Source organism: Zootoca vivipara, chromosome 4, assembly GCF_963506605.1.
Source record: "Zootoca vivipara chromosome 4, rZooViv1.1, whole genome shotgun sequence".
In the NCBI taxonomy this organism is placed as follows: domain Eukaryota; kingdom Metazoa; phylum Chordata; class Lepidosauria; order Squamata; family Lacertidae; genus Zootoca; species Zootoca vivipara.
The window spans coordinates 609,274-632,737 of NC_083279.1; the positions used below are offsets into that span (position 1 = coordinate 609,274).

The following is a 23,464-nucleotide window of genomic DNA, read 5'->3' on the forward strand; positions in this document are numbered from 1 at the left end:
GTGTATATACAAACCATTGTACAGTCACTAAAAAAAGTTTGGTGTTTGGTTGAAAAACATTTGGTCAAAATGATACATTGGCGGTAATCATACATAAGCATACTTTTGTCTGTTTTTCAAAGTATTTTTCAATTTTCTGTGGTTAGGTTATAAAATTTGATCTATTTAATTGTATGTTATTTGAGGGGTTACTTCTTTTCTCAACTTTTTTGCTGCTGTTTTGGTTTTTGAATTTCAGTTATATACATCTACATTTAACAGATGTATTCACTTGCATAGTTTGCTGCCGTTGGAAACTATTACTTGCCCAAGACCCACTAATTATTGTGGGTTATATTGGAAATAATTAGCAACTCCTGATAATTGCCTTGCACAAAATCAGGCTGTGGAAGCCCCAGTCCAGATTGTGACTGCAGCATAGGATAGAGAGATAACTTTGTGGTCTGCTTTCCTGCAGCGAAATATCTCTCCTTAGCTGTGACTTGCCATGATTAGGAAAAAAAATGTGTGCTCACACAGAGGAAATAGTATCTGTGGGAGGAAGGGATACATTTCAGTGGAGAAGTGTTGTGGGTTAACCCCCACTTTCCCCCACCACAGTCCTGGACTAGATTACAAGCTCCACAGCCCCTATAAAGAAAGAAAATAAATAAATAAATAAATAGTTGAGCTGGGGGGTGTAAACCTGACATCTTTTTCTCAAAACCAAGACTAACATCCCAATCTATAAATCAAACTGGCCTGCAGTCTCCTGGTTTTTGGGTGTCTTGCTGCCCACCACACGGAAAGGATTCTGAGCTCTTGGTGCTATCTCTTTTTATATAAATATAGTACTGTAATAGTAATTGCTTGAAATAAAAGGTCACCTAATGGATACAATATTCAAAATGTGTTTTTCACCACCTCTTAATACTTGCAGTTGGGTCGAGAACTTTGGATATGAAGGACTTGGATTACTACTGGACATCTTGGAAAGACTGGTTGAAGCAAAGCAGTAAGATTTTTTCTACAAATATACAGTCTAGGTCTGGGCGATGTATCGATTCATCGCCCAAAACCATTTTTGAAACCTGCATTGTGGCAATGATTCACAATTTTAGGTCAGGGAATATACCATGAATGCCCGTAGGCGTTGCCAGCATTTCAGGCATAGCCTCCTCAATCCTCCAGGAGCCCAGCAAGGCCACTCAAGACCCACTCCTGTAGTGTCACCACATGTACAGAGTGCAAAGAAAGAAACACACATACACAGGAGCCTTGCCAGCAAAGCCCCAAGAGAGAGAGAGAGAGAGAGTAGAAGAGAAGAGAAGAGAATAGAATCTCTCACTCTCCCCCAGGGTATTTTATTCACTTTTACAGAGATTTCCCGCCTTAATTCAAACCAGCCAATCACAAATATGACAAACACTTTGTAGCAATAAACAACTCATTTATCTACTTCACTACAGGTAGGAAAACCAGATTTCCCAGTCCTGGCATCCTCTACATTTCAAAGCATCTTCTAAACAGGAAAACAGGAAGAGGGGGAAATTGTAGGGGTATGCAGATATGTAATTCCTGGGATCTACCTCAAAGCCACTGCCAGGAGTCTGCCAGTGGAGTTGGCAAAAGGGGAAGCCAAATTGTTTCTGCATCACTTTACGTGACCCTTCCCTGTCACAAAATGGAGAAACATCTCTACAGACAAAGGTATCCCAAGATCATTCAGTCTGACTCAGCCAACTCTCTAAGCTACAACTGCTAACCAAGTGCACCTTGGCCGAGCTTCACCGATCATCAACAAAACTGATCAGACTAAATCACAGGAATACATTTGTCCATATAATACTACACGCTCCCTCCCTTCACAGCCCAACCAGCCATCCCCAAAGATACTGGAGTGGGGTTGGGGGTGGCAGCGTGCCTGCACCTACCTCTTGTGCGCTGTGCTGTGCTCGCTGCTTGCCCACCCATCATTTCTTCGGCTGAGCAAGTGGGCTGTTCCTTCCTCCCTTCTGCCTCACACCTGATTCCTCCTGCAAGCCCTTGTGATGGGGGCATGTGGAGAACAGCAGAAGGAGCAGCACTGGCTCCTTTTCCACACCTCCGGGCCTGCACCTTCATGTTTGATGGGTGGTTCCCTTCAAGCCACTGCTTGCAAGATGGAGGTAGCAGGGCTGGCTGTTGTGCTGGAGCTGTTGAGAATGCTGTGAGGTGGCGATGGCCACGGGGTAGGCTAAGAGGGAGTTGGTGTGTCTGCTTGGGGGCGGTGAGGTGCTTAGGCAAGGCGATGCTGTGCTGTCAGTGTATGCTGTCCCATTGGTGCAGGTGGGAGCTGCATTATGGTGTAAATGAGGAATGGCTATGGAGGGTTGACTGACTACTGTACTGAAGTAGTTCAAACCACTTTGAAGCTCTCATTCCTCCTCATTTTGAGACATTGTGATATATCACTATATTGTGATGCTTTGCTGGTGATATATCACGATGCTGAAAAGCAGATATCGCCCAGCCCTAATGCACTCCTCAATGAGAGTAGAATAGCTTGCATTATGATATAAATTTCTTGTCCCGAATTTCTTTCAGACAGGAACAAATTCTGAAGAAGTTACAGCACAAGATCATACAGTGCTTGAAGGCCTTTATGAATAATAAGGTTAGTAACATCATTTGCTTAATTATTTAAGGCTGCTGTTGTATACAGTACTTGGTTACTTGGAAATAAGCCCTATTAAACTCATTGAGGCTTTCATTTCAAGAAGAAATGAAGAATAAACACACATAACTGATACTGTTAACAGTCGTTAAGTGATCGAGGATAGTCTGACTTCCTTAGGGCCCGGGACCTCTATACTGTGGTTATTCATGGATCTTAAGGTCCTCTGCGGGGCATACCAGGAGAGGTGGTCCCGTAAATACGAGGGCCCTAAGCCACAAAGGGCTTTAAAGGTCATAACCAGCATCTTGAACCTGACCCTATACTCCACCGGGAGCCAGTGTAGCTGCTAAAGCACTGGGTGAATATGCTCCCATGGCATATTTTAAGAAAAATCTCAAAGCGGTTTACAGCATATGAAAACATCAATAAAACAATCCACAATCAAACATTTCTGAAGAAAGTCAAATATAGAGTATACAGTCAAAGCAACATAACTGACAGAAAACTAAAATATTGCCTTAAAGATTTCAAAATAGAACATTACAAAGGAAGTCAACTACAGAATACATATTTATCACAAAGTAAGTTAACAAAAATACCTTAAACATTTTTTTAAAAAATTGCTAAGTGAAGTCAAATATAAAAGGCACATTTAAAACAGCATAATTAACAAGCGAACAAAATATTATCATAAGCATGACACGGCTCTTTGGCAGGCACAAAAAAATTGGGCAAAATAATCCAATAATTAGGATTTGTTGTCAGGCATAGTGATGTCCCTCTAGACTTACCAGGAGCCTCTTTAGTAGATCTGGGCGAGTCTGGGCCCTGCCCTCTAGGCCAGATGGAAAGGGCCTTGCAGGGAGTGGCCTTCAAGACTCATTTTATAGAACCGATACTGATTCCGGCATGTGCAGCTAATGCAATGCTTGTTTTGCTCCTCTCCCACTACAACTGTTGTTGTGTCACCAGGAAGCAAGCCAGATTTGGACTTGTTGTGATATCTGAACCAGACTCATGGTTTGTCTTTCTCCAAACAAACAACATGTGATAATCCAAGACCAAAGTTGGCTCGCAATTGTGCTTTATTTAGAAAGAAACCATGAGCCCAAGCTTGACACCACAACAACCCATTCTCGGTCATGTTTCCCTACAGCATAGCAATAGAAAGAGTGAGGGTGGAGAAAATTGAGCACTCTCTTAGCTGTTAGTACTAGCATGCCGCACATTTCCATTGAATAATAGTTTAATTTTTTTGCATTGCATTATCTGCGAATCAAGCCAGTGAGGTGCCAAAAGATCATAGTTAATCTACACGTTAATCTTGTAGTGTCCAATGGGGCTCCTCCCCCTCCCCCTCGTGTTTAGGATTTCAACCTCATGGTACTAATTTAGTTTCCTCATTAGGGGGCCTTCATGCATATTTATGAGGTGCCAATTGGAAAAAGAAGGTAGCTTAGTCCACTAGTAGAATCAAACTTCAAAATTTACACACTGAAACTAACACATTTATTTTAAATTCAAGTCCAATTTCCTTTCTGCAGGACAGCATTGTTTCCATATAAGACCCCATGCATGTTCCAAAAGCAGCAGAAGATACTATATCTGTTGCACTCCCTGCTAAATATTCACTTAACAAAATTTAAATATGGCACTTAGGAGTAAATCAGTTGACACATACAGAGTATATTTATGAAAAAGAAACTTTACGGTATGTGCTTACACAGATAGCAGATGATGCATATGAAAATGAGACATTTAAAGCCAAAGATTGGATGTGAAACAATGGGATTGTATAAAAATATTGAATGTTGCAAATTAATCTATTGCCTCTGACAGTGGTTTTCAACCTTTTCGAGTCCATGGCTCCGTTGACCAACCACATTCTTTCTGTGGCTCCGCTGTGGGATACAGGAATTCCCAAATATATGCGTGTTGCATTCCAGCCCCCTGCTTTGCATCACTTGGATGTGTGTAAGTGGGGGTGTCGCCCTTTCCACTCCACATGTATGATAGCACACATACAATAGCCAAATTCTTTAAAAAACTGAGCACGAAAGGCTTAGCGGCAGATGTGGAGGGACACAGTGTGGAGGTATTAGCCAACTATTAGGTATTAGACAACTGTGTGTATGCCTGTAGTATAAGATTACTGTACAGTATGTGAGTAATGTCAAGGGTCTGTATAGTGTGGCTGAGTATTACCGTATTGGCCCGAATATAAGCCGCACCTGCAAATAAGCTACAGCTTTAAAATTCAAGGGGGGAGGGAGGGGAAAAAACTACCCAAATATAAGCCACTCCCTTTAAATTCTGTAGGCTCTCACACCCGTTCCATTTTACCATATGTCTGTTTCAGCAACGATATTGTAAAAGCCAATTTTTGCAAGGTCGCAAATTTTAGCTGCTCTTTTAACTGTTTATAGTCAGAATTTGGAAAAGAAGAGCAGCTTATATTGAAGCCAGTACGGTAAATATTCTGAGAATTGTAAGAGCCTAAGCAAATTTCCACTTGTGTGTTCTTCCTTGTTACTTTATTCTTATTGCTATAGGGTTTTTGTATGAGTGCTTCAACAAAATGCTACATGTTAATTTTTAAGTCATTTGAGGAGTGTGCAGTCCTGCCTACCTGGAATATTTGTATTTTGAAAGTGGCTAGGAGAATTGATAAACTAATAGAAATTACTCTTTTTATAAATGAATGGCACTTGCCTTCTTTCTGTTAACTATCACTTTTTGTTTTGTTCAGTATGGTTTGGAAAGAATAATGGGTGAAGAGAGAAGCTTTTCATTACTGGCCAAAGCAATTGATCCTAAACAAATCAGCATGATGACGGATATAGTTAAACTTCTTTCTGCAATATGTATTGTTGGAGAGGAAAACATGTAAGTACAGCACTGAATATCTAAGTTGGTTGGTGACTTAGAAGTAAATAGGTGAAAGTTGTTAATTGGAAATGGTTGTATTGAGACCTAAAGTTTAATCTTGAAAATACCAATAACTTAGCAGTAAGCATTTTAAAACAATGCATGGAAAGCTTGATCTATTAGCACACATTGTTTTGGTGGTGTTTGCAAACAAGGTTTTACAAACAACTGTACAATCAAAAGGGTTAAAGCTAGGGAACTGATGCTTCGCTCTCAAAGGTGGCAGCAGCCAGAGACTATCAGTGGAGGAGGTGAGCTGTTTAGCAGGCCCTTAATTCCTCCTTCTCTTAAGAAAGTCAGCCTTTTTGCACCTTTGGCTGGCAGAGGGAAGCATTCCCCGTCTCACTCCCTGCTAACTGAACGGCTGAGAGCCCATTTGAGCTCAATCTACCAAGGAATTGGGGGCTTTATCAAGACATGTTCCAATGGGGGGGGGGTTGTCCCTTTGTGGGAAATGGCTTTAAGAGGAGGCAGGGGCAATCATGCCCCACCCCCCGGTAATATCATCTTCTCTACCTTGCCTTATTTGTTTAAAATGGTGTTTTTTAAATTGTTTTAAGTACTTTTAAATTTGTGTGTTTTTTATTTGTGTTTGTTTATATTAAGGGAGGTAAGATGTGTATGTTGTCTGTGCTCTGGTAATCTAGGTTTGATTATTGGAACATGTTATACATGTGGCTGCCTCTGAAGACTGTTTGGAAACTTCAGATGGTGCGGAATTTCCCCAATTCTCCTAAACGATATGGCCTTCTGAACTGTGGGTGGGTGGGTGGGTATTGTTTTTGTTTGTTACTAAGTTGGGTATTTTTGTGGTTTTGTGTAAACTGCCCTATGATCTTCAGATAAAGGGTAGCATACAAATCTTAGTACAGTAATAGTAATAATAATAATAAATGATGATGATGATAATAATATAGATTTTAGAAAAGATTCCATTCCAGTTGGTAATCTTTATATAGAATTCTGTATGCATAGTCCTCCTCAAACGTGCTCTAAGGACATTAAAAGTAGTTTTATGCTATTATAATCCATTTCCTTTTATTGGTAAATATAAATTATTTATTTGGTTTTTCATGTTATAGCCTTGAAAAAATTTTAGACGCTTTGACTACAGCAGCAGAAGAGAAAAACATTGACAGATTTTGTCCCATTGTGGAAGGTCTTCAGGGGAATTCCATCCATCTGCAAGTAAATGATATGTTTGTGTGCTTTTTATTTTTATAGCAGAGGCAGTGTCTAAGGAAGACTAAAAATAAAGCTAGGATGGGATATATGTACCAGTTCTATTTGCAGATGGGCAGGCAGTGACATTTCTGTGCAATCAATTGTATTGTTTTGTGGCTCTATTATGATGATGACTCTTAGGATGTCAGAGCTTAAGTGTGCAACATTAGTAACATGTTGCAATCTACTTTGAAAAGCTACTTTTTCCTGAGACCAACAGTGATGGATTTTTTAAAAAAAGCAAAACCAGAAGTTGTTCATATTTTTCTAAGTGTTGTGGAGTTTGGGGGGTTTGAAGGACTGTGGAACATGTGCACTAAAAGTCTTATATGCCCAGATAACATACTTGGTCTGAAGAAATACATAGCTGAATAGTGGTTGGGCTTTTTATCTTAATCACTAATTGTCTGTGGGGTGTTGGATTTAGAACTGCAAAAGCTCCTGTTGTAAGAATGTTCTGGTGTGTAGCCTACTGAACACCCACCTTCCGTTCCATTGGCAATTAATTAACAGCCTGTGTTGGTGCCAATGGAAGGCTGTTGTTGATACTTATTGGCTGAGCCAACCCTCTCCTCCACAGCTGCAATATATGAATATCCCCCTCCTCCAGCAATTAGGTTTGAAATTTAATAAATTTAATAAAAATAGATGCTTCATATAAAAAAGTAAAAAAGCCAAACTGGTTTTTGAAGCCTGAGTGCTTCATGAGAGAGTATGAGAAACTGCATATGGCTTGTGCTGCATTTATTTTGAAGAATTTTATCCTGCCCTTCAGCTGGAAAAAGCTCCCAGAGACCAATAATAGCACCCTCAAACTTTTGTAACAGAAAAGGAAATGGTACTTGGGGAGGGGGGAAAAGCAAACTTGGGCAATTGCTCTTACATGCATTTTGTAATGGGTATTTGCCTATGGGTGGGTGTGCACCAGCTCTGACCTCACCTGTTTTGGCCTCGCCCATTGCAGTCATGTGGATCCTGGAAGGTTGGCTGTAAGAAAATGTCCTTAGGTTGGAAAAGGTTCCCCACTCCCGATTTAAAGGAAACTTTGTACTAATGTGTAGGTTTAGTGTAATGTGTGAAATTTATTAAAAATTTACATACATTCTATGTATAGCATACAAGGTAAAAATATATATACCATATTTTTCCATGTAGAAGACTTTTTTTTTTTGGCTAAATTTTTTTAGTCACCACTACTTACGAGTAGCATAGGAAGCCTGGGGGTATTTCAAGGTATTTTTTTGGGGGGGGACCCGAAGCTCAGCTAAAGCCTGCAAGGGAGGATGAGGAGGGTCACTTTTGCAGCAGGAAGTTTGCAAACAAACAATCACTGAAAGGGCAAGAGCGCAACGTGGCTTGGAAAAGGCACTCAAGACAATGCACCAAAAAGGGGGGTGCCCCCTATACACATGCACACACAACTGAAAGGGGGCTGAGCAGGCCCTGCAGCTTCTCGCTCCCCATCCAAGGTCTGGGAACAGCAGCGGCCACTTACATGCCTGGCTGGAGCTGAGACCTAGGTGGGTCCTTGCTGTTCTCGGAGGGAATCAGTCCATTAAGCTCCTGCCGGCATTGGCTGTGAATGGAGATGCGACATGGGCCAGAGAGGCAGCCAGCAGCTCCTTGTCTCTTGTGCAGTGTTTCCTTCGCAGCCTCAGTGGAGCAGCACGGCTGCCCAGGCATCGCAGACTTGATGTGTGGCTGTTGCCATTGTCGCTGCTGCTGGTTCCAGTTCCTCCAGCCTCACTTACTTTATCCTCTTTGAATCTCTCACACACACTCACAAACAAGATACTTCAACTCTCACCCACAGGGTCCTACCGCCCAACAGGCTCCACTCCCAGTTTCCATTCAAAGGGCATACAACCTACTTGGCCCCCAAAAAACCTGGACATTTTGCCAAATTAAAGAAATCCGCTGCAGGTGCCATGAAGAACCACCAGTCATTTCACTTGCCACTTTCGCCAACAGTGCAGACTACTGCGGCAAGCCAGGTTAGGCAGAGCAGGAGCTCTCCCTGGCATTCTAAATTTTAAAAAGTTGTTCTGCTTGATGTTTAAAATATTGATTTCTTAATTTTGGGTTCAAAGAAATATACATGGGGGCGTCTTATACACAGAAAAATAATGGGTATATTTTTTGTAATATATGTGTATATATATAGAGAGAGAGGACGTGGGTGAAAAAATTAAATTGTTTATTCATCTTTTGAACTGGTAGGTTATTGGTTTACGTTGGCATACATTTCCAGATGTGTTGGTTGTGTACTATTGAGTCTAACATATATACAGTAGTCATCTAAAATGATTTAGATCAAAGTGGCCTGACTTTTCATGCCAAGTGGGCTGCAAGAGTACTTTGACACGGAACCTGTAGACACACACTGCCTTGTCACACAGGGACCAGGAGCAAGGCCAAAATTTGACATACACACCCCAAGCCTTCACACTGCCTTCCCTAAGCCAGGTGCTGAGCTTTGGGAAGGAACCACAAGACTCTGGCAGGGTCCTAGAGCCCTCCCACCCCCTTCCCAAAGCTGGGAAAGCACTAACCAGGCTTTGGGAAGAAGGTGGTAGGAATCTTAGACCATGCCAGAGTCCTCATGCCTTCTTCCTAAAGCCCAGAATCTCCTTACCTGGCTTTGGGAAGGCAGCATGAGGGCTGAGGGCGTGAGTGTGTCATGTTGTTGAGGGCTGCCAAAAAAGGGCTGCCTGTTGGATCACCCTGATTTAGATACTCTCTAGCAATATTTAATAGGTGGGACACTGGGATGCATGTCATGGCAATTTGATAACTCCTGCACTCTTAGTTATAAAATATCAAGTAATAAAATATCAAGTCATAAATGGTTGTAAGCTGAGCACATGCAATTTACCATTGTTTGGTCTGTTTTCTCCTGAAATATAATTTTTCTTGCAGGTAGCCTGTATGCAGCTGATCAATGCACTAGTTACGTTTCCTGATGATTTGGACTTCAGACTCCACATTAGAAATGAATTTATGCGTTGTGGATTGAAAGAGCAAGTGCCAGTAAGTCCCCTATAGTGTGTGTGTGTGTGTGTGTGTGTGTGTGAGAGAGAGAGAATTAATATTTAAATTAGTTTATTGTTCTTGGCTGAGGAAAAGTTGTGTTAAGCCCCCTTTGGTGTAATTTATTAAGACAGAGAATGAAAGATTACCGGTACATATAAAAATTGATCCACAGATGTCTAGATGAAAATGAAGTAACAATAATCTTTAGTACCAGCTTTGTTTTATGTAATGCATTCCAAATTTTAAAATATATCATTTGTTTATTTGAATAATTAACGTAAATTCTCCCAAATAAATCCCTTGCTATGTTAAAAATTGGATTTTGTACAGAATAACTTATATTTATACACAGTCATTAATCACTATTGTATCCCCCTCTTCCTGCTTCAGCAACTGAAATGCTTGAAGAATGATGCTTTGGATATTCAACTAAAAGTGTTCTGTGAACATACAGAAGAAGACATGATTGAATTTTCCCATCGTTTAGAAGATATCAGATTGGACTTTGAATATCCTTTGAAAGAGGACAGAAAACCCAAAAATATTAGACAAGGGATTGGTAGCAAGCATCCCAATGGTGATGCCTTTCTTTTTTCCATTTTAAATGGAAGTAAGAGGTGCTGATGTAGAAAATGAGAGTGTACATGTTATTCCAGGACTATGGGTCCAGGGGAGTGGGGAAGGCAGTTTGGGCCAAACACATGAAGTAGCTGTGCTCATTTTAACTTACACATCTCAGCTTAGTTATTTGAATGTTAAAATTATAATAAAAATAAATTTTGCTTTGAAAGAGTAAAGTACTTGTATGACCTAAAATGCAAATTAGCTGTATCATCCTTGACCCGGATACTGAAGCAAATGATGTTTACAATGTGGTGTGGAACACTGTCAAGGACACTAGTGCAGAAGGCTATTTTCTTTCTATACTTCAGCATCTCTTGTTGATCAGAAATGACTCTTTTATAAGGTAAGGAAAACTTGCAGTAGTTCTTACCTAGGTATTTATTATAACAGATTGTGTAATGTTTACCACCTGGAATTTTTTTCTGGCTGTTTCCCCCCCCCCCTGTAAAGAGGGAATAATTTGTGAACTGACACATGTTACTTTGTTTGATAAGAGGAAGAATTCCAAGGGAAACTGGGCTTTTCTAGACTAGAGTATCAAGGTTAAAATGGCCATATGCTTGCCAAGGAAAGGTAGTCTTTGCTGCCAGCATATCTAAGAACCAGTTCTTATATTGGAACAAGCTTACTTGTAAACAACTGTTCACATGATTACCCATGGGAGCAATATAATTCTGAAAGTGACATATGAGAAAACTCTGCTCCCTTCCATTTTTTTAAGGTAGTGCTTTTTCCATCATGAAAGAGAAGTCTTATTTTGCAGATGTTCCCTTCTCTGCTTACATGAGTAGATCGAGTAGTTATTTGCAAGATTGAGCTGTTTCCAATGACACATGAACTGTCACTTAGATTATGATGATAATGATTGATTCAATATACATACTGCCCTTTATCAAAAGATCATTGGGTGGTGTACAACATTTAAAATATATTCTGTGGACCATAATAATAAAAACATAATACAAAGCATAATAATAGGCAGCATAATAAAAAAAAATCATAATATTTAATGGCTGAAGGCTTGGGTAAAGAGAAATGTTTTTGCCTGGCATCTAAAGACATGTAGTGCTGATACCAGGCAAGCCTCTCCTGGGATAATATTCCAGAGATGGTAGGCCACCCCAGAAAAGGGGTGTTCCTCTTTCCTTCCCTCCCCCTGGTGCCCTCTCACTTCTCTGCCTCCCAAAAGCTTGCACAGCTGTTTGTTGCAGCTGCCCTGGCAACAAGTTCCCGAGGCGAATGGTGCCTCTGGGGTGTGCTGGTTGCCAGGAGTTGAGGCGGCCTCGGAGTAAGCAAGCAAGCAGATGAGGAAGCCCAGCCAGCGAGCCAGCCAGTCAGTCCTCCAGCCCTCACTGTTGGGAATGGACAGACTAGTAGGAGGGCAGGCAGGCACAGTGCTGGCCTTTCTTGTGCTTGCTGTGTGCAAGGCCTGCCTGAGAGCTGAGTGCCTGGTGCTGAAGGACAAGCCTCTGAGGGATAGCAACTATGGCGGTTTCCTTTTAAGTACATTGGTACCTTGGTTTAAGTACACAATTGGTTCTGGAAGTCTCTACAGTGGTGCCTTGCTTAATGAATGCCCTGCCTAACGAAATTTCCACTTAACGAAAGGATTTTTCGAGTGGAGGTTGCCTCGCTAGACGAATTCGTTTTATGAAAAATTCGTCTAGCGAATCGTAGTTTCCCATAGGAATGCATTGAAATTCAATTAATGCGTTCCTATGGGCAAAAAATAAAAAATAAAAATCAATGCATTCCTATAGGATTCGCTAGATGAATTTTTCGGTATTAGAAAAGACCCGTGGAACGAATTAAATTCGTCTAGCGAGGCACCACTGTACTTAACCTGAAGCGTACTTAACTTGAAGCGAACTTTCCCATTGAAAGTAATGGAAAGTGGATTAATCCATTCCAGACGGGTCCACGGAGTACTTAAACTGAAGCGTACTTAACCCAAAGTATGAGTGTAATTGGTTCTGGAAGTCCATACTTAACCTGAAGCGTACTTAACCTGAAACGAACTTTCCTATTGAAAGTAATGGAAAGTGGATTAATCCATTCCAGACAGGTCCGAGGAGTACTTAAACTGAAAGTACTCAAACCGAGGCGTACTTAAACCGAGGTATGGCTGCAGATTCTTATACTTGGTCCATACAACAAAAAACCTTCTCCTTACAGATTAATTTAAAAAGTCTTTATAGACCTTTGCTTTTTCATGCCACAGATATGCATGCCATATCATATCCTTATAGATCCAGCAATCTAGTATTTTTAAAATATCCATTCCTTTATCCATGTCAAACATGCTGCATCGTAATGGATGGCTATGTTATTAAAACACACATTAGAGCCTTGTTTCATATGAACATATTATTGTTTTCTTGGCCTGATTTATGTAGTGGGACAAGACATATTATGACATTTTGGTTGTAACCAATATAGCACTAAGTAAAAGGCCCTTAGCAGTATTCTTTTCATCTCTGCTTTACAAATAGTCAAGTGTTACATCAGTATTGCAAGTAACACTAAACTGTTCAATTTTAAATCAGATTTTGATTGTTAAAATCAAACCACATAGGACTGGCATGTATCACTACATGAGGCAGAATAATGCTTGGGTCATAGGAAGTAATGTTTGGTCAGGCCTCCAGGCTTCAAGAGTGCTGTTTTTCTGAAAATGAGGAAGTTTCTTAAAAATAAAATAAAAAACCTTAACATACCACCGTGGGCTCCTTTGGGGGGAAAGCAGGATATAAATTGAATCAGTATTAATAATAAACCCTGTAATATGAAACCTTTGCTTCTCAGAAGCAACATTACTTGTAGAATGAAGAATTTTCAGCTTGTTCTGCAATATGTATTTTCCTCTTTCACCTGTATAGGCCACTATATTTTAAGTTAATTGAAGAGTGCATTTCACAGATAGTCTTACATCGAAGTGGAGTAGACCCAGATTTTAGTTATCGTAAAAGACTGGATGTAGACTTCAGTCATTTAATGGGTAAGTCTTTTTATATTATTATTCTTCCTATAAAAAGCATGTTTAAAAAGATTAGCTGGTATTATTTGACTAACAGTGGTTAAAAGCAAACCTATTCCTCTTTTAAAAAACTGGTTAGAAAGCTTAGCTGTGGGCCACAATAATGGGTCACAATTACCTTCCCATTTAACACTCTGTTTTCTGTGGTCTCTGATAGCTACTGGGCTTTCTATCTGTCTTGATATCACAGCTGGCTATGTGTTGACAAGGGAGAGAAGTAATACTGGGCAACTGAGTCACCATTAAACATTTTTCAATACTCATCTTCTGTTGATTGCTCTGACACTGCTGTGTGTGGAATGTGAGCCAAATAGAGATCAGCCTCGGGCAGTCTGACTAGGAGCTGAGCGCTTGCTTTTCGAATTACTTTTTAAAACACCAAACCTTGACTTCCTATTAGATATTTGTATTGAGCAAAAGAAAATAGAAGAACTTGAAAAGAGAGCTTCAGAATTTTCAAAAAAGGTTAGTAATTTCAGGTTGTTTTATTTAGATCTGCTTAACTTTTCATGTATACATTACAATGTCTTCTGAGACTTTAATAATGCATGATTTTAAAGAGCTAAAATAGGCCTGATGCCCAAGATCTGTAACTCAAATCCAACATTTTAGTTTTCACATTAAAAGCAATCAAGTGATTCCTGTTTCCTGGATTGGTGCAGTCGTTTGGGAAAGTGCTGTCTAAACCTTCTTTTCCATGTCATTCTCCTGATGAATATCCCCTCCCAACTGCCATTACAAATTACACATGATATTTATTCTGCACGTGTAAGGATTTGGTCTGTCAGTGGGACAGCACCTGCACTTTGGAACTCCCTGCCCATTGATATTATGCAGGTGTATTTGCGTTACTGTTTTCAGTGCCTACTAAAACTCTGTTGTCTAAGCAACCTTATCCTGACATGTAATAATTGTTTTATAGTGTACATTTATAAAACTGCTGATTTTATTTTGAAATGTTTTAGGCTAACTTGTTTTTGACATCTGTTTTTATTGTAAACTGCTAAGAGATTTTTATGATTAACTAGTACATCAACCTGTGAAATAAGTAAACGACCTGCTTCACCCTGCTAGGAACTAGACAGATATTTGTACTGCATTTGTCCTTATTTCCCCAGTGTGGATAATGGAAGCTGGAAATTATCATGAATGGAAAGACAGTTTTGGTGACACTCAAAAACAAAACAAAAACCAGCATGCTTGAATGTACCTTGCGGTCTGTGTCTGCACAATAGTACCTTGGGAAACTACCAGTTTCCGATCTTCTGAATTACCATAATTTTTTGGAAGTGGTTGAAGATAATCCAAGAACATAACACACTAGAAAATGGGCATCTGTGTAGTCTGATGTCCACCATTTTTACAGCTGCTTTACATTTAACTGGCTATTTCACAGTTACAGAAGTAATGGTCTCATTTTACTGAAAAGAAAGGTTATTTCTGTGGAAATTGTATGTTCTTAGTATTAAAATCTATTCATCTGAGTCATTTTTTCCACTAGTGTCACACTATTATTGCCTAAATTCTATCATTGTAGCTTAATTTTTAACTGTTAAATGGTGCAACCCTGTGCACTCTACACTATGACTTACTCCCAGGTAAAAATGTGCTGAACTTTACTTTAATTGGATATAAGTAACACTTAAGGACTGAGAAGTTATATTAGGCATTGAAAGAATGAATACAATGATATATAGCACTTTAATGCTTGTATTTCAGTTTGAAAATGAATTTGTAGCACATCAAGAGACAAAAGCACAACTTCAAAAAATTGAAGAAAATATTCTTCACACTGAAGCAAATGGAAAAGTTTATAAACATAAGGTAAATGATTTTTTATTCCTGAAATTTGGTTTTTAATCAAAATATTTGAAAACAATTTTTTCAGGTAATGTTACAACTAGTTACTATAATACAATTAAATAAAAGTTCTTTCATTTTTTATAAATTTAGTGTCTTTTTATATAATATGTACATAATATTTATAATGTTAAAACTAAAAAAAAAATTAAACCATTGGGCAGAATGGTTCCAATGTGGAGATAAGAGAATCTTGAGCAAGAAGCTGCTGTTACTCCATGCTAGATAGAACAGGAAGAACATTTATGCATTTCAGATAGAATTCTAATATTGGTAGTGTCTTGTGCTTTATTCATATTTTTACGTTATACTTTTATTATCTTCATAAAAGTACAGTATTTTTTTAAGATAGACATATTTCATGGATGAAGCCTTTTAGCAAGGATAGCTAAATGTAGCCTCCACACGTGGAGACAATATACCTCTGAGTAGCAATTGTTGGTAGACAAACAAGGTTGGATGGGGACTTTTGCTAATGTGCCCTGCTTGTAAGCTTCTTAGGAACATTTGATTGGCTGCTATTGGAAGTGGGATACTAGACTAGATGGACATTTAGACTGATCCCACAAGGCTTCCAAGTTTCCTAACTGGTAACACCTGAGCAAGTTATGTGATATTATAGCATTACTAATTTCCACAAATGTTGGGTCTAAGCTACATAAGGCTTTTGTATACAATGCTAGTTCTTTGCATTGTGGTTGGTAGCAAATGGCTAAGCAACACAGTAGACCTGCATGTTATTGATGAGCTATGCCATCATGTAATTACTGGTTAGAGAATAGAATTGCCCCCTAAATTGTCTCATCACATGTGTAGGCATTGCATTTTACAGTTCTATGGCAAATTTACAACAGAGTAGTTATGCTGGGTTTCATAAGTTTAACTTGATATTATTAAATGATATTTAGGGATTGTATTCATAAATTTGAAACTTGCTTTTTAGGATGGCTCAATAACGAATGACATAGGTGCCTCTCCAGTGAAATCTTTGGAAGGACATGTGACTCCAGTCTCATTAGCTGGAGCTCTGCCACCACCGCCACCACCCCCATTGCCACCTTCATTGACAAGTAGTTCAGGAAAGGCTCCTCCTTTTGGTGTGCCACCACCACCACCACCACCACCACCACCACCACTACAGACATTGCCAGGAGCACCGTGTTCTCCTCCTCCTCAAGTGCTGCCTTATGGATTGAAGCCTAAAAAAGAATTTAAACCTGAGGTCACTATGAAAAGACTGAACTGGTTAAAGGTAAATAAAAAACGGAAAGCATATTTTGCAAAATTCTAAGTAGAAATGAATTATTATACACTGGCATTAGTTTATTTATTTTAATTCCTTTATTAAGAGACCTGTACCCCACATTTTGGGATGCGGGTGGCGCTGTGGGCTTGCCGATCAGAAGGTCTTTCCTTTCCTGAGTTTATTGCCTCCTTTGATGTATTTCCTGCTCTGAGGTGTAGAAACCTGATCCTAGGTCATGTGAAAAACACATGAGAACTGCATGAGGACTGTGTGGGGAGGTGCCAGCTCAGATGTGATTGGAGGATATGAATTGTGGGAATGCCACCTTTGGATGTTAATAAAAAGAGCCTGCAGGAAAGGAGAAGGGTTATTACACTTTCCTCTTTCCCTTCCTGAGAGCTTTGTTGGTAAAAGTCTCTTGTCTTTGTCTTTCTTTATTCACCCCATTCTTCTCTTACTCATGAGTAAACACTACAATACCCTATAGGTTGTTTAGGCTACGAAGCATTTGATTCTGATGCAATATAAAATACTAAGCATCAAAGGGGCTGCATTTTTGTTGCATGTAACAGGAATGAAATATGCAATTCACATAAGTGACACATTGCTAATATTACAATTTTAACAGAAATTGTTAATACATGTTTAATTTGGCGTTTACAATAAAAATACAGTGGTACTTCATGTTACGTACCGTGGCCCTTACGAATGCTGTGGGTTACATGCTCCGCTCACCCGGAAGTAGATGCCCCTTGTTGTGACCTTTGCCCCGGGATGCGAGTGGAAGTCAGGTTTTAGCGGCGCGGCGGCAGCAGCGGGAGGTGCCATTAGCGAAAGTGCGCCTCATGTTACGAGTGGTTTCCTATTACAGTACGAACGGACCTTCGGGTCGGATTAAGTACATAACACGAGGTACCACTGTATTGGCACCATACTTCAGTATTCAAAACACTCTGCTCTTTATTGTTAACCTCCTTAAACATATTGTCTATCCTTAACGTATACTGTACTGTACTTTGAGGCTTCAAAGCACATACATTTCAGTAATCCTTGAGTGTCAGCCAGGTGCAAAAAATGGCACCTAGGATTTCTGAGGTGCTTGCAAATGGAGAATCTTTAGGTGAAATGCACCTGGCGCCCTGCTAATTTTGAACCCTGCCTCTATCCGGAATGACTTCTAAGCCACTGGAAGAACTAATATTACTTTCTCTTCATCGTCATCAGCTATATTAATGATCAACTTCCATATTTTGTGCGTGATTTCTATTATTATATATCTGTAGCTAATGTGATATCACTCAGCAGTTATGTTAATATATTTGCAGATTAGACCACAAGAAATGAATGAGAACTGTTTCTGGATTAAGGCAAATGATGGCAAATATGAGAGTGCTGATCTTTTAGGCAAGCTGGAGCTTACCTTTTGTTGTAAAAAAACCAGTAAGTAACTAATTGTTTTGTTTTAAATTCTTATTAGGTTAGAAAATGAGCCTAGTTGATTTTGATTGAAACATCAAAATTTCTTACAACTACAGTTGAATATCTACAGGTGCTGTCTGAGAACCAAGTTGAATAGTACTCTGGCTTACCTAAAGCCTTTTATAAGTGATACCATGTGAATGGTAATTAAGAACAAGTAGGAAAAGGAACATATAACATGAAAAATTTTGGTCAATGTTTTATAATGGGATATACAATAGTTCAGAGTTAGGAATGCAAGAGACAGATCTGTGATTTTTGAGGGGTGTGTGTGCGTGTATTAAACTGACCGTGACTTGATGGCCTTTATTGGAAAATGGAGAAAGTAGGGAGCAAAGGAAGTGACTCCCTAGAGCTCTATGTGTTATAATGTTATAAGAGAAGTGCAGCTGAAATCAGAATATCACTATCTCCATCTCCACATTAATCTTCATTGGCTTTAAATAGATGAGTGGTGTTCCGGTGGTGGTTCAAGCTGCTATTCATACTTTTGATTTTGAGTATGAAACTTGTTCAAGTTGCAGACACTTGCTTGATAAACAGCTCTTGATTGTGTACTGTATTAAATGCACTGTATTTGGTTACAGACTGTCAGTGATTCGAAAAATAGCTCAGCCCATAGCAGTTTGATGTGTGGGCGTAGCTTAATTAACATTTTTTATCTAGTTTAGCAATATTTTTCTTACAACCAGTCAAATCAAGGCAATCTACAATTGTGGATTTGGGAGTTTTTTCATTTGAGCTAACATGGCTGCCTTTCTCTCTCTTTTTTAAAAGGAAATTAAACTTGAGTAAATTGGCTTTACAGTGGTCCCTTGGTTCTCAAACTTAATCCGTTCCAGAAGTCCATTCCAAAACCAAAGCACTTTCCCATAGAAAGTAATGCAAAATGGATGAATCCATTCCAGACATTTAAAAACAACCCCTAAAACAGCAATTTAACATGAATTTTTACTATCTAACGAGACCATTGATCCATAAAATGAAAGCAATAATCAATGTTCTGTACTATAATATAAATAAGACAGCATTGTAGATGATAAAAATTTAAATTTAAAAACCTCAAAAATGTAGTTTTAGGGAAATGTTTGATACTTAACATTATTGTGTGCTAATAACGTTATGCTCTTTGACAGTTAAAAATGATGAAAATATTGAAGAGAGAAGTATTAAAAAACGAATCAAAGAACTCAAAATTTTGGATCCAAGGATTGCTCAAAACCTTTGTATGTAAATGCTTTACTTTGTTTAAAACATTTTAGAGTATCAGATTTTTTTGAAAATAACATTGTGTTCTACTTACTGAATTGTTTTTTATTATTATTACTATATTTATTTATATCCTGCCCTTTTCCCTGACAAGGACTCAAGGTGGCTTACAGCTAAATAGAAACAGCTTAAAACAGAATTTTTAAACTCAATTTTCACTTTGTATTAAAGCATGGATTGTCAACATGGTGCCCTCCATATGTTGTTGAACTCCACCTCCCATCAGTCTCAAGCAGCATGATTCCAACACATGGAGGAGTTATGTTAGCTTACCCCTGTATAGCAACAATATCAACAGTAGGTTTAATTTATGTAATGGTGGGCGTAGGATTCATTACTGTACATACCAGAGCTTTCATACATTTGAAACTAAATTGCAAAAGTACATAAATTTCTGGAATATTATCCATCAGAAACAAATATAACTATCAGTAGATGCTTGTTCTTTATATTTAAACTCAGAAATTTTCTTTATTCAGTATTGGCCATCTTCAGTGGGGATTTTTCTAATGAGCTTGTTTCTCTTGGCTTGTCCACACTTTGGCTTGTCTCATACTTTCTGAGAGGTTTTTAATTTGCTCTGCCGCTTCCCCAGGGAAAACCCTCTGTTTACAGTGAATCATAACAAACGTCAGTTTTCTGTAGATTGACATTTGAAACAATTCAGTGGTAAACAGCACATTTTCCCAGGGAAAGCAGTGGGGCAAACAAAAAACCTCTTGCACTCTTACCTAGAAAGCATGGGACAAGCAGAAGTGTGGATGAGCTCTCAACTTGCTCCCACATCAGAATTAATAAGTTTCCCCAGTGCCTTGGGAGAAGAGATAGTTATTGACTAGACAATGGTGACTTCACCATCCATGCTGTTGTGGTGAGGAAATTCCAGCCATGGCACAATCTCGCGTCCACTATGGTATTCTTCTGGAGCAGCTGTTTTGAGTTGGCAGTCAGGGGCATAGCTATCTTCTCTGGTACCTGGGGTGACCCGCCCACGAGGCCACCGCTATGAGCCCTGCGCAGGGGCCGCCTCTGTTGCCATCCTCCTTCACCGCTTAGCTGGCAGGCGGTGGCCCCAATGGCACCCGGAGCGCGCCACACCCACCTTGCTCCGCCTCTGTGGGCAGTATTGCTTTGCAGAGGTTTTGTTCCTATTTGGCTGACCATCTTCAGAAAGTGGTGATTGGGGCTCATGGAGCCTTCATTGTGAGGTGCTGCAGGTTTCAGAGTTCATGCAGCTTAACATCTACGTGAAAATGCTGAGTGGGGTTATCCAGAGTTTTGGAGTGCATTGCACTCCTCCTTTTGTTTCCTGAAATAGACAGATGACGTCCAGCTCCTGGTACACAGCTCTATTCCTTCTTTACATCTGCAAGTGTGGCAGTGAGTGTGCTAGATCTGTGTCTGGCCTCAGTAATGAACTGGATAAGAGCCACTAAACTGAAGTTTAAACCACATAAGATGATAAAGTTAGTGGGTGTTTCTCTAGCCTGGATGGGGTTACACTCCCACTGAAGGAGCAGGTGTGTAGCTTTTGGGTACTTCTGGGTGCACTTTAGGCTCACGTAGCTTCTGTGGTGCAGAGTGCCTTCCACCAGCTTTGTCTGGTAGCCCAGCTATTCTCCTTTTAAGAAATGATAGTCTGAAAACATCACCCCAATCTTAGCATGACTGCAGTGGCTGCCAGGCACAAATTGAGTTGTAAAGCCATATGCAGTTTGGAGTTTTGTACCTCAAGGACCACCACTCCCCACTTTAACCAACCTGAACCCTACATTCATCATTGTGGGCCCTTCTCTGCATGTGATTTTGAAAGGAGGTGGCAACATGACAACAGGCCTTCTCAGTAGTGACTCCCCATTTGTGAAATGCTTTTTCCTTGGGAGGCATGCCTGGCACCACTGCTTTCTGTTTTTAGATGTCAGGCAAAAGCATTTTTATTCACTCAGCCATTTGTATCTTAATTTTATGCTTAGCTTGTAATAGGATGGGTTTCAGTTGGATCTGCTCTCTGATACATATTATTGATTAATGTTTTAGATTGTTTTTAATGTCTGTTTTTGTAAGTAGCTTTGATATAACTGTTATGGGGAAAGGCAACTAATAGGTTTAATAGAGAATTTTATTTACTAATTTATCTTCCATTTCTCTTTCCTTATTTAAGCTCATGTATCTTGCTAAAGTTATTGATGTGCCACAAATTTATAAAGTGAGCAAGTGTTCACTTTAAAACTTTTTGTAGACATCTCATCAAGCACTGTAGCTGGACAATATTACTTTTGCTTAGCCAAAATGTGCTCCCATTTGATAAGCATAGTTTGTGTTTGTGTGCTTTTCCTTAGCTATCTTCTTAGGTTATTTTCGGGTACCTTATGAAGAAATAAAAATGATGATACTGGAAATAGATGAAGCCCAGTTGTCGGAGTCTATGCTTCAGGTATGGTGAACTGATAAGCAGCTTTATAATCAGGTTTTTATGAATACAAAACTGTTGATTTAATGTTTAGCTGACTTGGCTGCTAAAGCAGAAGGGCAGGATGTAAGTTTTAAAATAAAACTAGCCTGATGTAATTCCAGTGATGAAAAGAATACTCTCCTAAAGGTCTGAATATTCCATCATCATCATTCCTTCATCTTAAGGTCCCTGGGCTGGTTACAACCATTTAAAAAGCAACAGTAAAACATGGAAGGAGCAAAAGGTCATGAAGTTCAAGCTAATGCCTCAAAGCACAATTCACTGCAGATGTAATCACTTAGTAGACTACATGATATAGCAAATAGGGATAGTTGGAGATATTAGGGATTGTCCGGAGTTTCGATGGTTCCGGGGCTTAAAGGCTTTGGGGTGGAGGGAAGAACTGGTTTTCTTGAAGTGTGGAGAGTGATGGGATGATATTCGACATTGTATAAGCAGAATTCATTTTCCTCTTCACCTGCTGCTCCATGCTCCCCACTTCTGCTTTGGAAGGTCCCATCAACTCTCTGGAGTCGATTTGGGAACTGCTCAAGTGGAAGGGGAAGAAGTTGTTCTGTTGTGAGAGTGTAAGCCACTTTTGCCTGTGGATGGGCTTCACTAAATATCACTGACTATCCATATTTCAGTGATCAAGTTTTCGAAGTGACAAGTGTACTCTATTGTTGCAGTTCAGTGACAAACAGCCCCAATTGCTTTAGCTTTCTTAAAACATTCAGTTTAAATATCCCAAGTGATAGGAGATGAATAAAATGGCATGAAATCTCTGAAGCAATACAGCAGCCAAGAGTTAGAGCAAGAAGCGTTGTATAAATTGTGGTATATATTGATCCCCCCCAGCTGTGCTAGTGAATGTGATGATTGGTGTAATTAGGCCTTAATTAATGTATGGTCTCTCTTGCCAGCCATCTAGTACGGTAGCACAGGCCACTAGTGGGAGAAGGAGAAGGTTCTAATGAAGGTTCTACATCAGGCATCCCCAAACTTCGGCCCTCCAGATGTTTTGGACTACAATTCCCATCTTCCCTGACCACTGGTCCTGTTAGCTAGGGATCATGGGAGTTGTAGGCCAAAACATCTGGAGGGCCACAGTTTGGGGATGCCTGTTCTACATCATTCACTTTCTATTAGGCCATGTGTGGTATGAATATCAAACCCTCCCACCTTCAAGGTACAGGCTTTTGTTGTAAAACCTCAGGCTTTATTCTGTCCAGTGGGCTCACACAGCATTAGTTTGTTGGTTAAAACCTTTGTGCAAAGCTCTACAGAGCTACATAATTTCCAGCCCCTTTGTTTAAATCACCTAGTACAATTTGTAGCTCGAGTTGAGTGCCATCATGCTGTAAATTTGTTAACTGTGCTGATTAATGCCATTGATGTAGATTGAAATCCCAATGCTAAATATCTTGTCTAGATCAGGGGTTCCCAACAAAATTTTCTCGAGGACCCCTCATCGAGCCGCTATTGTGACAAGGACCCCCATTATTTCCTAATCCTAAATCTAATTCCTAATTCCTAATCTAATTTTTCCAGTAAGCTTAACACTGATCTTGGAAGAGTTAGGTTCAAGGGACGCCGGCGATTTAGGTTCAATGGACACTGGCAAGATCGGTTTGAGAGTCACTGACTTACTTGCTTGAACATCAAATGCATTAT

The 23,464-nt window shown here is 39.6% G+C and overlaps 1 protein-coding gene across 1 annotated transcript in view; it reads left to right on the forward strand.

Moving 5' to 3' along the window:
- DIAPH3 (diaphanous related formin 3) overlaps positions 1-23,464 on the forward strand; it is a 114,447-nt gene that overhangs the window by 11,444 nt on the left and 79,539 nt on the right. Inside the window, exons 6-19 of the mRNA XM_035116128.2 lie at positions 920-994; positions 2,566-2,635; positions 5,388-5,524; positions 6,649-6,754; positions 9,710-9,820; positions 10,214-10,332; positions 10,674-10,790; positions 13,327-13,445; positions 13,885-13,949; positions 15,204-15,308; positions 16,288-16,596; positions 17,916-18,030; positions 19,206-19,295; positions 21,678-21,772. Coding sequence (XP_034972019.2) covers positions 920-994; positions 2,566-2,635; positions 5,388-5,524; positions 6,649-6,754; positions 9,710-9,820; positions 10,214-10,332; positions 10,674-10,790; positions 13,327-13,445; positions 13,885-13,949; positions 15,204-15,308; positions 16,288-16,596; positions 17,916-18,030; positions 19,206-19,295; positions 21,678-21,772 — 1,633 coding nt within the window. The remainder of the gene's footprint in view (positions 1-919; positions 995-2,565; positions 2,636-5,387; positions 5,525-6,648; positions 6,755-9,709; positions 9,821-10,213; positions 10,333-10,673; positions 10,791-13,326; positions 13,446-13,884; positions 13,950-15,203; positions 15,309-16,287; positions 16,597-17,915; positions 18,031-19,205; positions 19,296-21,677; positions 21,773-23,464) is intronic.